The sequence below is a fragment of the Elephantulus edwardii genome, unplaced genomic scaffold (genome assembly GCF_000299155.1).
Source record: "Elephantulus edwardii isolate Elephantulus edwardi_28Jun2011 unplaced genomic scaffold, EleEdw1.0 scaffold00213, whole genome shotgun sequence".
NCBI classification, from domain to species: Eukaryota; Metazoa; Chordata; class Mammalia; order Macroscelidea; family Macroscelididae; genus Elephantulus; species Elephantulus edwardii.
This window is the reverse complement of record NW_006399963.1, coordinates 2817017-2832090: the sequence shown is the minus strand read 5'-3', so window position 1 is coordinate 2832090 and position 15074 is coordinate 2817017. Positions and strand designations below refer to the sequence as shown.

The window sequence follows — 15074 nt, the reverse complement described above, 5'->3', positions numbered from 1 at the left end:
AAAAAAATTTCATTTTCTTATTTAAATTTAACTAAAAGAGAAACAAAAGCCAGTCTTCAGAATAGTAACATCATTCACATACTCACTCACTGCCACTGAGTGGGAACTGACTCATAGAAGACCCTTCATTGAATATCCAAGGCGATAAATGAAAAAAGGAGATCACTCATCTTTCTCCTTCAGAGGCAATCATAGGAGTGACATTTGAGTAAGCAAGATAACTTCTCGTAGACCACACAACCACAGTTTTATATTTATAAAAACCTAATATCTGGCTTACAGGACTCTGGTGGCTTAATGGTAAGGAGTCATATTGACAACACAAAGGTTGGTACTTTAAATCCAAAAGAGAGGTAATTTCCTCCTATGTGATACATTGCCTCTTTAAAGCCACTGGAGGAGTAGCTATAAGTCAGTTCTGATTCGACAGTTCACAAAAATAAAACAAAAATAATCTGATTCAATAGAATCCAAATGGATTCTCAGGTCTGCTTCTTTATTCAATCTGTTGTAATTTGTTGTTTTTGTTGAAACAGATATGTAGATAGAAAAAAAAGAAACATTTTAATAGCTTTTTTAGACTCCAAAGGTCTATAGATAGTGATTTCTTAAAAGTAAACTTGAAACTTTTATCAGTGAAACTTGGATATATTAATACTATTTGAGCTTTGACTTAATCCATACTTAATTTTGTAACATCATTCATGGATCATTTGAAATTTTTTGCTCCTTGAATTTTGTACAACTCTTAAATATTAATACTTTCGCTATTGTTGTTGATTGCCTTCGAGTTTAGCATGACTCATAGCAACCCTATGAACAAAAGGCCTGAAACCCCTCTACAACTATCGACATTTATCAAAGTTCATAGAGTGTCCAAAGGCATGTTTTTTAGGAAGTGGATACCACTCCTGCTTCCAAACTTGTTATGGAATGCCGTTGGTTGAGTTGCCTGCAATGCATAGCGACCCTATGTGCAGCAGCTCTGAACACTTCTCTGTCCTTAGCCAGTCTCACTAATTCTGACACACATGGCTAGGAGAAATCAGTCCTTGGAGAAGGACATCATGCTCGAAAGGGTGGAGGAATAGTGCAAGAGAGGAAGACCCTGGATGAAATGGATTGATACTTTTGCTATATAATACCAAAAAAAAAAAAGTATACTTATGTAATAACTTGTATTGAAAGAGAACTGTTAAAGGTGCAAGCTGGGTTTAGAAGAGGACTTGACATTAGGAATATGATAACCAGTGTCAGATGGATCTTGGCTGAAATCAGAGAGTATCAGAGGAATGTTTATTTGGGTTCATTGACTATGCAAAGACATTTGACTTTGTGGACCACAACAAAGTGTGGCTAACCTTGAGAAGAATGGGAATCCCAGAACACCTACTTGTGCTCATGCAAAACCTACCTTTGGACCAAGAAGCAGTTGTCAGAACAGAGCAAGGAAATATTGAATAGTTCAAAAATCAGGAAAAAAGTGAGTCAGAGACACACTATCTCCATACTTTTTCAATCTTTTTTGTGGAATAGATAATTCAGAAAGCTGGACTTTATGAGGAGGCATGTGACATCAGGATTGGAGGAAAATTCATCAACAACTTGCATTATGCAGATGACATAGCCTTGCTCACAGAAGCTGAGGAGCAACTGAAGAGTTAGCTGCAGAAGATCAATAACTGCAGTCTGACATATGGATTGAAGCTCAACATCAGGAAAACAAAAATTCTTACCACTGCACCAATTGATAGATGGAAAAGATATTGAGATTATTAATGATTTCAGCTTGCTCAGTTGGTTCCACAATCAACATTCATAGCATCAGCAGTCAGAAAATCATCCATGGGTAAATCTGATGTCAGGGACCTCTCCAGAATGCTGAAGAGCAACAATGTCAGTCTGGAAACTACGGTGCATCTGATTCAGGCCATAGTCTTCACAATTTCTTGCTATGCATCAGAGATCTTATTGATGAATAAGGATGATAGAAGAATCCATGCCTTTGAGTTGTGGTGTTGGAGAAATATCTTGAGCATAGCATGAATTGCCAAGAGAACAAACAGGACTATCTGGGAGAAGGTAAAACCAGGTTGCTCCCTGGAGGCAAGGATTTTGAAGCTCCATCTCACACACTTTGAGCATGTTTCTAGGAGGGGCCAGTCCTTGCAGAAGGACATCTTTCTTTGAAGGGTGGAGGAACAGCATAGGAAAGGAAGACCCTGGGTGAGATGGATTTACACAGTAACTGAGATACTAGGGGTAGGTTTATCAGAGAAAGAGAGACTGGCTCAGGATAGGGGAAGCTTTTATGCATAGGGTCATTTTGAGTCATAGGTGACTCAACAACATAAACAACACCAACAGCATCATGTAAACCTTTAGCTGGTAGTCAAATTGCCAGAGGTAGTTAAAACTAAAAAAAATGTTAATTTTAGTGAACAATACCATTAATACTACATGCAAGCAATATTCTGCTGAAAAATTATCCAAAAACGACAGAGAACTGCCAGATATGCAGGGTGGGTTTAGAAAAGGCCATGGTACTAAAGATATTATAACTAAAGTTAGATGGATTTTGGTTGAAAGCAGAGAGTACCAGAGGAATGTCTATCTGTGTTTCTTTCACCATGCAAAGGCATTTGACTGTGTGGTTCACAAGTAACTGTGGTTAACTCTGAGAAAAATGGGAATCCCAGTACACTTGATTGTGTTTATGAGAAACCTATACTTGAACCAGGAGGCAGTCATCAGAACAGAGCATGGAAACTGCATGGTTTAAAATCGGGAATGGTGTACACCAGGGATGCATTCTATGTCCATACCTTTTCCATCTATATGCAGAACAGATAATTCTGGAGGCTGAACTCTATGAGGAGAAATGTGGCATCGGGATTGAAGGAAGATTCATCAACAATCTGTGTTATATGGATGACAAAATCTTGCTTGCTGAAAATGGGGAAGACCTGAAGTGCTTACTGCAGAAAGTCAAGGATTGCAGCCTTCAATATGGATTGAAGCTCAACATCAAGAAAACAAAGATTTTCACCACTGGGCCAATAGTTAGCATCAGGATAGATGGCGAAGAGACTGAGATTGTTAACAACTTTAGTTTCATTGGCTCACAATCAACACTCTTGATACCAGCAGCCAGGAAATCAAAAGAGGAATTGCATTGGTAAAGTCTAATATCAGGGAAATTTCCAGAGTACTGAGTGGCAACAATATCAGTCTGGAGACTACAGTGTGTTTGATCCAGGCCATGGTCTTTGCAATTACTTGCTATGCATAAGAAATCTGGATGATGGCTAGGGATGACAGAAGGAGAATTACTGCCTTTGAGTTATGGCACTGGCGAAGAGTATTGAATGTACTATCGACTGCTGAGAAAACAGACAGGTTTGACCTAGAAAGGGTGAAACCAGTCTACTCTTTGGAGGCAAGGATTCTGAAGCTTCGTCTGACATACTTTAAGCATGTTGTAAAGAGGGTCCAGTCCTTAGAGAGGGACATCATTCTTGGAAGGGTGGAGAGACAGTACAGGAGAGGAAGATTTCTAAATGAGATATATTGACTCAGTCACTGGGGTAATGGAGGTAAGTGTGTCAGAGTCGATGAAGTTGGCTCAGGATAGAGCAGGGTTCAGAGCTCTATTGGGTGTATATAGGATCACTATTAGTTGTAAGCAACTTGACGGCACATAACAACAAAAACAAGAAATACTCTCAATTACTGTGTCTGAATCTATAGTTTCACTTTGCTCTGAAGAAAATACCTGCCAGGTACTCTAGTAAGTAAAATTTTGTGTCTGTCTGGTTCACGTTTCAAGTGCTTTTCTTAATGGCAACCATTACATTTTCATTATGCAAAAGAAGACCTTTTTGTGTACACTCGTGTAATTATACAAGAGCATTGAAAATGCATTTGGGGGTTCCAATTTCTTTATATTCTCACCACCTCTTAGTTTTCCCCTGTATTTTAATGCTAGTTAATTAACCTTGCTGTTCTTTTAGTTACGTGTCCCAAAGGTGGTTATGAGTCATAGCTATCCTAAATAAAACAAACTCAAGCAGTGCCTGGTCCCATGTTATCTTTACAGTCACTGATATGTTTATGTCCATTGTAGAAGTTGCTGTGTTAATACATCTCAGTGAAAGTTTTTATCCTTTTTTATAATCATCTACTTTATAAAGCATGATTTACCCTCTTAATAACATGTTCAAATTAAATGAGACAAAGATTCACGATCCTTACAGCCAATGAACACCTTGGCTGTGTTTTCCTCAAAATAGTTTTGATTGTTCTTTTAGAGGTCTGTTTGCAATAATCAAACACTTAAATAAAGAAGAAAGATATAAAACAAACTGCTTAACCTAATGTCTCCAACAAATAGAATAATAGTAACAAGCCTCCAGAAGAAAGGCCATTGTAAAGACAAGGGCAGCAAAAAGTGGAATAGAAAACAGAAAAAGCATAGAAACTATCAAGGCCAGAAGCTGATTTTTAAAAAGGGTCAATAAAATTAATAAACCGTTGGTAAAGTTGACAAAGCGGGGGGAAAAGAAAAGACTGATAAAACTTGAATAAGAAAGGAAGGGGCAATATCACAACAGAACTAACTGAAATAATAACAGAGTGTTATAAAAAAGCTATACTCTGAGAAATCTGAAAACCTAGAAGAAATGGACAAAATCTTAGAAACTTATACTCTACCCAAATTGGCACAGGCAGAAATAGAATACTTGAAAAGATCCAACACAAAAGAAGAAATTAAGCAAGTCATAAAATCCTTCCCAAAATAAAGAGCCCCAGCCCAGATGGTTCCATCAGAAAGTTCTTCCAAACATTCTGAGATGAGCTATCACCAATTCTTTTTAAATTATTTCAAAATACAGACAAAGAAGGAGCACTCAAAGATTCATTTCATGAAATAGGCATAAACATGATACCAAAACTAGGCAACGACATCACTAAAAATGAAAAGCATGGACTAATATATCTTATGAACACACACATAAAAATCTTTAACAAAATCCTAGCCAGTTGAATTAAACAGTAGATCAAAAGAATAATTCTTCACAATTAAGTGGAATTCACAACAGGCAGTCAAGAATGGTTCAACACAAGAAAAATAATCAATGTAATCCATCACATCAATAAAACAAAGCCAAGAACCACACGGTCCTTTTAATTAATATAAAAAAGGTTTTCCGCAAAATCCATCAGCCTTTCCTAATTAATACTCTCAACAAAGTAAGAATAAAGGGGAATTTCCTTATAATCAAAAGCATATATGTGAAACCAAGAACCAGCATCATTCTCAATGGAAAGAAAACATTCCCCTTGTGAATAGGAACCAGCAAGGATTATCACTGTCACCACTTCTATTTAATGTCATATTGGACATGCTTGCTAGAGCAATAAGGCAGGATAAAACACACACACACACACACACACACACACACACACACACGGTATTCACATTGGCCAAGAGGAGGTAAAACTATATATGGATATGATATGATTGTGCACATAGAAAGCCCTAAAGACTCAACAACAACAACAAACCCTGTGAAACCTAGTAGATCAATTCAGTAAAGTGGCAGGATACAAGATCAACATATAAAAATCAGTTTAATATCGCTACAATAAAAAAGAAAACATTGAAAAAGATACAAAGTAAAAACTATTTAACAACCAATCACAAGATGGAATCTTTGGAAAAAACCTAACTGTTGTTCTGTGTTGTTGAGGAAGAACTGACCTATAGTTGACCCTCCACAAAGTATGTTAGATGAATCCTCAGAATCCTTGCCTTCAAGGAGCTGCCTGGTTTAGCCCTCTCCAGTATGAATCTGTTTGTTTTCCTAGCAGTCCATGGTATTCTCAATACTCTTCTCCAGCAACACAGCTCAAAGGCATCAATTCTCCTTCTATCCTCCTTAGTCATTGGCCAACTCTCCGATGTATAACAAGTGATTGCAAAGACCATGGACTTTCCCATCACAATACATCTTTTAATTTCCTGGTTACTGGTGCCAAGAGTGTTGATTGTGGAGCCAAGCAAACTAAGGCTGTGAACAATCTCAATCTCTTCACCACCCATCCTGATGGGTCCAGGGGTGAGAATCTTTGTCTTCTTGGCATTGAGCCTCGATCCATATTGAAGGTTGCAGTCCTTGACCCTCTGCAGTAAGCGCTTCAGGTCTTCCTCAGTTTCAGAAAGCAGGGTTGTGTCATCTGCATAACACAGATTGTTGATAGATCTTCCACCAGTCTTGACTCCACATTTCTCCTCATAGAGCCCAGCCTCCTGGATGATCTGTTCTGCATACAGGTTGAAAAGGTATGTAGAAAGGACACATCCCTGGCATACATCCTTCCCAATTTTGAACCATGCGGTGTTGCCCTGCTCTGTTCTGACGACTGCCTCTTGGTCCAAGTGTAGGTTTTGCATTAGCACGATCAAGTGTTCTGGGATCCCCATTCTGCTCAGAGTCAGCCACAGTTTGTTATGATCCACACACTCAAACACCTTTGCATAATCAATGAAGCACAGATAGACATTCCTCTGGTATTCCCTGCTTTCAGCCAAGATCCATCTAACATTAGCTACAATATCCCTAGTACCATGACCCCTTCTAAACCCAGCCTGGACTTCTGGCAGTTCTCTACTGATGTGCTGTTCCAGTCATTTTTTAATGATCTTCAGCAGAATCTTGCTTGTATGTGAAATGAATGATATTGTTCTATAGTTTCCACACTCTGTTGGGTCACCCTTTTTTGGAATAGGAACAAATATAAATCTCTTCCAGTCAGTTGGCCAAGTGGTTGTCCTCCAGATTTCTTGGCACAACTTCGTGAGCACATCCAGGCCAGCATCTGTTAGTTGAAACACGTCAATTGGTATACTATCTATTCTTGAAGCCTTATTTTTTGCTATTTCTTTCAAAGCAGCTTGAACTTCTTACTTCATCCCTATAGGCTCTTGCTTATATGTTGTTTCATTAAATTCTTCTTTGTCTGCCAATTACTTTTGGTACAGTGACCCTGTATACTCTTTCCATCTTCTTTTAATACTACCTGGATCATTTAATATTCTGCCTAAAGCATCCTTGATTATAGCAACTCTAGGTTTGACTTTGTTCTTCAGTTCCTTGAGCTTAAGAAATGCTGAGTGAGTTCAGCCCTTTTGATTTTCTGACTCTAACTCCTTGCACATTTCATTGTAATATTTTACTTTGTCATCCCGTGCTGCCTTTTGAAATTATATATTCAGCTCTTCAGTATCTTGAATTCTTTTCTTCTGCTTTGGCTTCTCTGTGCTCCAGTGCAATATTTAGCATCTCTTCTGGCATCCATTTTGGTCTTTTCTTCCTCTTCTATCTTTGCTATGACAGTTTGCACTCTTCCTGGATGATACCTTGATATCCTCCCATAACTCATCTGGTCTTCACTTATTAGTATTCAAGGCCTCAAACCTGTTCCTGAGATGGTTCTAATATTCAAGTAGGGTAGACTCAAAGTCATATTTTGGTTCCCATGGATTCAGTTTAATTTTCTTCAGCTTTAGCTTGAACTTGCATGTGAGTAGTTGGTGGTCTGTTCCACAATCAGCTCCTGGCCTAGTTTTCACAGCTGATATTGAACTTCTCCAGTGGTTCTTTCCACATATGTAATTGATCTGATTCCCATAAAGACCTATATAAGGAAAACTATGAAATACTATTATAAGTAGCAAGAAGATATTGAGATAAATGGTAAATAATCCATGTTTGTAGATTAAAATATTCAACATTGCAAAAATGACAATCCTATCAAAATAAATCCACAAGCTCAACACAATACCAATACAAATATCAATATAAATCTTCAAAGAAATAGAAAAGGCAATTTCCAATTTTATTTGGAAAGACAGGAGACCCCAAAATAAGCAAAGGTCTTCTGAAAAAGAAACACAAAGTAAGAGGTATCATATTCCTTGATCTCAAAACACACTCTACAGCCATAGTCATGAAAACAGCACAGTAGAATCAACCATTTTATTACTAGGATTATAACTTAAGGAAATCAGAGCTTAGATATGAATGGAGATATATACAGATGTTCATCTCAGTGTTATTCATGATATCAACAAGATGGAAACAACTCAAGTGTCCATTTGAATGGATAGAGAACTGTGGACACTGACACAGTGGAATACTATGTAGCACTAAAGAGCAACAATGTATGCATAAAATACTATACAACATGATTAAGTCTAGAGGACATCCATTATGCTGAGTGAAATAGCTCAGTGACCAAAGGATAAATATTGCGTAAAACCATTACTGTTAAAAATAGGAGGGTAACTGAGTAATGATGTCAGGAGGCAGATAGAAAGAGCAGAAATAGAATGTACAGATAACACATACTGCAAATGACCATGCCAAGGGAAGATCAAACTAGGAAGAATCAATGTAATGAAAACACTGCTATTATAGTTTGTAGTAATACAGTATGTAAAACAGAATGTATATGAATTATTTTATAAAGCAATGCATATAAATGAAATACAATGTATATTAAGGATCATATGCAAACCAATTAATAGCCCCTCAACATAGTATCCGTCCAACTACAAACACATAGAGATCAATGGGATAGAATCAAGAATACAGAAACCAACCCATCTACCTACTGTCAGTTGTTATTTGACAAGGAAACAAAATCCATTAAATCGGGAAATGACAACCTCTTTTACAAATGGTGCTGGCAAAACTGAACATCTAACTACAGAAAACTGAAACAAGACCTACATCTCATACTATACACAAAAATCAGCTCAAAGTGGATCAGATGGTCCTAGGTGTAAAACTAAAAACCATAATGATCAACAGAACAAAAATAGAAACAATTTAAGAAGGTCTGTGGCATGAATAGACATTCAAAGATAACCAAACATGCATAACAAGGAGAGGACTGAATCAATGAATGGACCTTCTAAAAATAAAATCCTTATGTGTATAAAAAATATTTCCAATAAAATGAAAAAAGCCTTCTATAGCTTAGAAAAAATATTTTGCATTGACAGCTGACAAAGGAATAATGGCTAAAATCTATCGAATACGAAATGCTGCAACGAGAAAAAGACTGATAACCCAATTACAGAATGGGTAGTAGATTGAAATGATTCTTTACCAATGAGGATATTTAGATAGCAAATAAACACATGAGGCAATGTTCAAAATCACTAGCAATAAGAGAATTGCAAATAAAAATAACAATGAAATACCATTTCACCTCAGCAACAATGTTGTTGTTGTTGATTGCCTTCGAGTTGAGCACAACTCACAGTTACCCTATGAAAAAAGGCCTGAAGCCCATTTACAACTATCAACATTTATCAAAGTTCATAGTTTCCAGGGGCAAGTTGTTTAAGAAGTGGATGGCACTCCTGCTTCCAAATCTGTCCTAGTATGTTATTGTTGTTATGTGACATTTAGTCATCTGAGAGCAGCTCTGAACCCTTCTCTGTTCTGAGCCAGTCTCACTAATTCTGACACACCAGTCTCCATTACTAAGTCACTGTGCCTGGGATCTTCCTCACCTGCACTGTCTGTCCACCCTTCTGAGCATAATGTCCTTCTCTAAGGACCAGTCTCTCCTGACCACATGCCCAAAGTAAGTGAGGCAGAGCTTCAAAATCCTAGTCTCCAAGGAGAGACCTGGTTTTCCCCTCTCCAAGACAGACCTATTTATTTTCTTGTCAGTCCATGGTATGTTCAAGATTCTTCTCCAGCACCACAACTCAAAGCTATCTATTCTTCTTCTGTCATCCTTAGTCGTTGTCCAACTCTCTGAAGTATAATAAGTAATTGAGAAGACCATGGCCTGGATTCAGGTGCACCTTTGTATCTAGACTGTCATCGTTGCTCTTCAGCACTCTGGAGAAGTCCCTGACAGCAGATTTTCCCAATGCAATACGTCTTTTCATTTCCTGACTGCTGGTGTTAAGAGTGTTGATTGTGGATCCACACTCTGTTGGGTCACATTTTTTTTTGGAATGGGAATAAATAAGGATCTCTTCCAGTCAAATAGTTGTCCTCCATATTTCTTGGTACAACTTAGTGAGGACATGCATGGGAGCATCTGTTTGCTTAAATACATTAGTTGGTATCCCATCAACTCCTGGGGCTTTATTTTTTTTTGCCAAGTCCTTCAGAGCAGCCTGCACTTCAGCCTTCATCACCATTGCCTCTTGATTATAGGTTGTTTCTTGCAGTTCTTCAATGTCAGCCAATTCTTTTTTGGTACAATGACTCTGTATACTCCCTCCATCTTATTTTAATGTTTCCTGAATCATTTAATATTCTACCCTTAGCATCCTTAAGCATTGCAACTCGTGGCTTGAATAGTCAAGTATAATGAAAAGCAAATGATAAATATTGCTGAGGATAAAGAGAGATTGAAACTCTAATGGACTGCTGGTGGGACTGTAAAATGGTACAGCTACTGTGGGAGATAATTTGACATTTCTTCAAAAAGTTGAAATTATAAATACCATTTGACTCAGCTATTAGACTATTGAAAATAACCCCAAGGAAATCACAGCTAAGATATTAACAGATATACATACATCTGAGTTTATTACAGATTTATTCACAATAGGAAGAAGATGAAAACAGCTCAAATGTATATTAACAATCTAATGGACAGAGAAATTTTGGTACATTCACACAGTGGAACACTTTAGAGCATTAGAAACAAGGACACACTTCTATACAACATGGATACATTTAGAGGATATTATGCTGAGTGAAATAACTGAGCTCCTAAAGGAAGAATACTGTATAAAACTGATACTGTGCAAATAGAAATGTGATTGGGAGATGGGGAAGGACAGGGAGAACTGAAACAGAATGTACAGAGAATGAACAGTGTAAAGTATCAGGGGAAGGGAGATCAACCTGGGAAGAATGAATGAAATCAACAGGGCATGGACAATTGCCCAAATGGGGGAAAGTAGGAGAAGGGAGGAAAAGAGAGAAGGTAAAAATACTAGAGCAGCAGAGGTTAGTGGATGGATGAGTGAACAATGGACAGTGAGGATCTGATGAAATATTGGGATAAAATACAATGATATAGTTAATATTATAAACCAAAATGTTTTTAAATGATTGGATGAAAACCAATAAAGAGAAAACCAGTCTACAACCCTGACACACATCTTTCTTGATTTTTTTAAATTAATTTTAATGAAAGTTTACAGAGACTTAGGGTCTCTAGTCATTCATTGTTGCACTTTTCTCCCTTTCCCCCATTTACTCTTCTTCTTGAAAAGTAAAACTTTCACTGTTATACAATCCCTCCCTCCAAGTCCACTCCACTGTGCAGTTTTCCATTTTTCTTGATTTTAAACTATGCAGAATCCTCTCGCTGTGTTCAAAGGCTACTTTTTGATCTGTGTACAGGTTCCCTAAGAGCACAATTAAATGTTCTGGAATTTCCACTCTTGTTATCTAAAATTTATTGTGATACTCACAGTCGAATGACTTGCTAGTAGTAGTCTCTGCTCTCAAGCAAGAGCTATCTAAATCAGAAATGATAAAGTGAGAGCACCTTAATATAATTATTTTGTTGTCTGTTGTATACCATCCAGTCAGAACCAACCCATAGCTGACCCTCCAGTGGATTTTCTGAGGAAGTAAATTGCAACAAAGGAAACTGACTATCCTTCTCCCATGGAACAGCTGGTAGATTTAAACAGTATGCCCTTGGGATTCCAGCAAAGTTTCTTGCCATTAGGTCATCAGAGCTCCCTTAATGTAATCATGGATTGTACTAATTGGAGACTGGATTTCCCTTTTATAAAATCTCATTTATTTTCTAACTGGCTTCATTCATTTCTGCCTGGAGTTTCCTCTTAATGTCCTCCTTCTATTTGTATCTACAAACTGAGACTGCTGAAATTATGCAGCTTCTCAGGTTTGTAATGTTTGTGACTTAGTAGCCATAAAAAATCGAGGAGGAAGGCAGGGATTGCTTCTTGTTATTGTTCTAAATTTCTTGGATCTTAATTCTCTATGCATTAGAAAACTAGGTTTGAATTGTTTTTCATTCCTTATCCATCTAAGACAGCCTTTTATCCCCTACTTTCTCTCCATCTTCTCACTGTTAGTTATACCATTTTAAAATTTGAAAACCTTTAAAATGGGAAAAAGTGGATAACGTTTTAAGCATAACTAAGGTTTTTTCTTTCCAAGATCTTGGCTCCTCAGGCTTTGTCTTGTAATTCTTTGCTTTCTTCAAGTAATTTATTTATATCTAACTTTGCTACTTATTTCTGGCAGGAATATTGGTCTGTTACAAGTTAGCTTGCTATTGCTGAAAATTGACGTGATTAATAAATGTGTAGACGAACATGTACTTAAGAGAGTATATTCTCATAACTGAAGTCTTTAGTTATTGGGTTGTCATTTATTTGGCTGACTAACATTGTAATTATTATTTCCACCTGAAAATCTATATAGGTAAATGAGTGAAATTTTTATCTGCACTCATACTATCATTAAGCTGTGACTTATTTATTCTTTCCTTCAGGATTTTGTGTCATGTATAGAGAGCTACAGAAGAAAAGGACAGGAGCTATATGCATCTTTGTACAAAGATCATATGCAGGTAAGAAAGAAAGCATTTTCTTTTTTTATCTCAGTAGACTTGAATTCACTTTGAACCTTATCTAAATAAGAAGATGAGGACCTGATGTGGGCCACCCTTGGCCAAGTGTCCTTCAGATCCACACTTAAAGCAAGTGAGTGGGAGCTTCCTCTCTACTCCCTTGCCTATCCGTGGCTCTCGTCTGTGACACTGTCTACTGAAGTGGCCCAGCTTTCCACAGTGGAAGCAATTCTGACCTCCTTTATTACCTTTGGGTGGCATTGTTTATGAGTAAGACTTCCTGACACAGGCCCTAAACTGGCAGCAATAGCTGCCCCAATAATTTTGGCCATTCTCTGGTCTTTTCTCTTCCCTCAAGATCCCAGTTGTTAAAAGAGGGAAAAATTTAAACAAATAGATAACAAATAATTTTGAACATTATAATCTTAAGTTTAAGGCTAGAAATATTAACAATATGATCATTTTCAATCCAGAGATACATGTTCCAATGCAGTTCCTATTTTCCATAAATGGTTTTTGTAAGAAGAATATTGTAAATGTGCACACAGTTCCACTATTCCTCCTCCATGTCACGATATAGTGTTATTAGCATGAGCAGTTATAAGTCCATTGCCATCCTTACTCTAACTTAAATTTTTTTTAAATTTAAATTTATTATTAATTTCAGTAAAAATTTACAGAGGCTTTGAATTTCCATTAATTCATTGTTGCACATTTCTCTGCTCCCAAGCCTCCCCCCCGAACACTACCTTCTTGGAAAAGTAAAAGAAAAATTATTTCATTGTTTTACAAACCCTCCCCCAGGTCCACTCCACCATGTAGACATTGCTCTAGACCCCTATCATGACATAAATACCTAATCACATATCTCTTTTAAACAGTTTTCTCCCTCCTCTGTTTCAGTGCAGTATACATTATTGAACCCATCTTATTCAGTCTCTCCCCAACCCCAAGAACAGCCCCATTCTACAACAGTGGCACCATGCAATATTTGTACTTTTGTGACTGGAATATTTCACTCAGCATAATGTTCTCCAAAATCAACCATTTTGAATAATATTGCATGATTTCCTTGTTTTTCGAAGCAGCATAGTATTCCATTGTGTGAATACACCACATCTTCTCTACAGAGTCCCTTTTCAGCAGGAAGTAGCTAAGAGAATATGCTGTCCCCTTTTCCTTATGAATCAGGGTGAAGTCTCTCTCAGGGAGGAGCGATAGGGAATGGCAAAGGACACACTGACAAAAGAGATTAATCAGAACTGGCTTCGGCAAGCACTGTGGCAATTGGACAATTAAAACAGACTTTCTATTTTTTTTCTTCTAGGACAATTATTTATTCATATTGAAAAATTTTCGTCAAGTTTATATCATACATTTACAGAATTTAACCAAAATGTTTCACAAACTTAATAGTAAGAATTAGAAAATCAAATTGTCTAGATGAGATGCAGGGGAAATCTTGGTAACTTTTGGTTAGGCCAAAATTTCCTGAAATATATTGAAAAAAATCATGAGTTGTAAAAGAAATAAATATTACAAGTTTGACTTTGTCAATATTTAAAACATTTGCTTCTCAAAGGACACTGACAGGGAAATGGGAAACGTTAGAGGAAGCATTTAAATAACGAAGTCTAGGGTAGACACGAAGCCCCCGTCTGACATACTTTGGACATGTTGCAAGGAGAGACAGGTCTTTGGAGAGGGACATCACGCTAGGTAGAGTAGAGGGACAGTCTAAGAGGTGGATTGATTCAGTGACTGGGGAACTCGGGATGGGTGTGTCAGAGGCAATGCGATTGGCACAGGATAGAGCAGGGTTTAGGGCTGTTGTACATAGGGTCGCTATGAGTCTCAAGCGACTCAACGGCACATCACAACAACATGGTAGACACATTAATTTAGTTGAAAGGAAATGTGATCTACAATAAGGAAGAATTCAGGACAAAATTGTCAAGACCCTGGGAAGGGCACAAGAGTGAATGCAACAAAGATAAATATCATCCCAACCTCAAGAAAACAAAAATCCTTATCACTTCATCAATATCAATAAAGTATTAAGAAATTTAAGTTGTCAGTGAGTTCATTTTAGAGTCCGCACACATGGTAGCAACAAAGAATCAAAAGACATGTAGCATTTTGATGAGGACATCTGCTGTCAAAGACCTCTCCAAATTGCTAAAGAGCAATGATATCTGTTTAAAGACTAAGATGTGAATGACTCAAGGCATGATTTTTTCAATTTTTTCCTATACATCTGAAAGTTAGACAATGAATAAAGATGACAGAAGAGGAATGATGTCCTTGAATTGAGATGTTGGATAAGAATGCCAAATTAACTATTGTTGTTGTTGTTATGTGCCATCGAGGCATTTGCGACTCATAGCAACCCTATGGACAAGAGCCCTAAATGC

The 15074-nt window shown here is 37.3% G+C and overlaps 1 protein-coding gene across 1 annotated transcript in view; it reads left to right on the top strand.

Moving 5' to 3' along the window:
- The window catches only part of WDFY4 (WDFY family member 4), a 704682-nt gene that overhangs the window by 469142 nt on the left and 220466 nt on the right, over positions 1-15074 (top strand). Inside the window, exon 39 of the mRNA XM_006897732.1 lies at positions 12583-12660. Coding sequence (XP_006897794.1) covers positions 12583-12660 — 78 coding nt within the window. The remainder of the gene's footprint in view (positions 1-12582; positions 12661-15074) is intronic.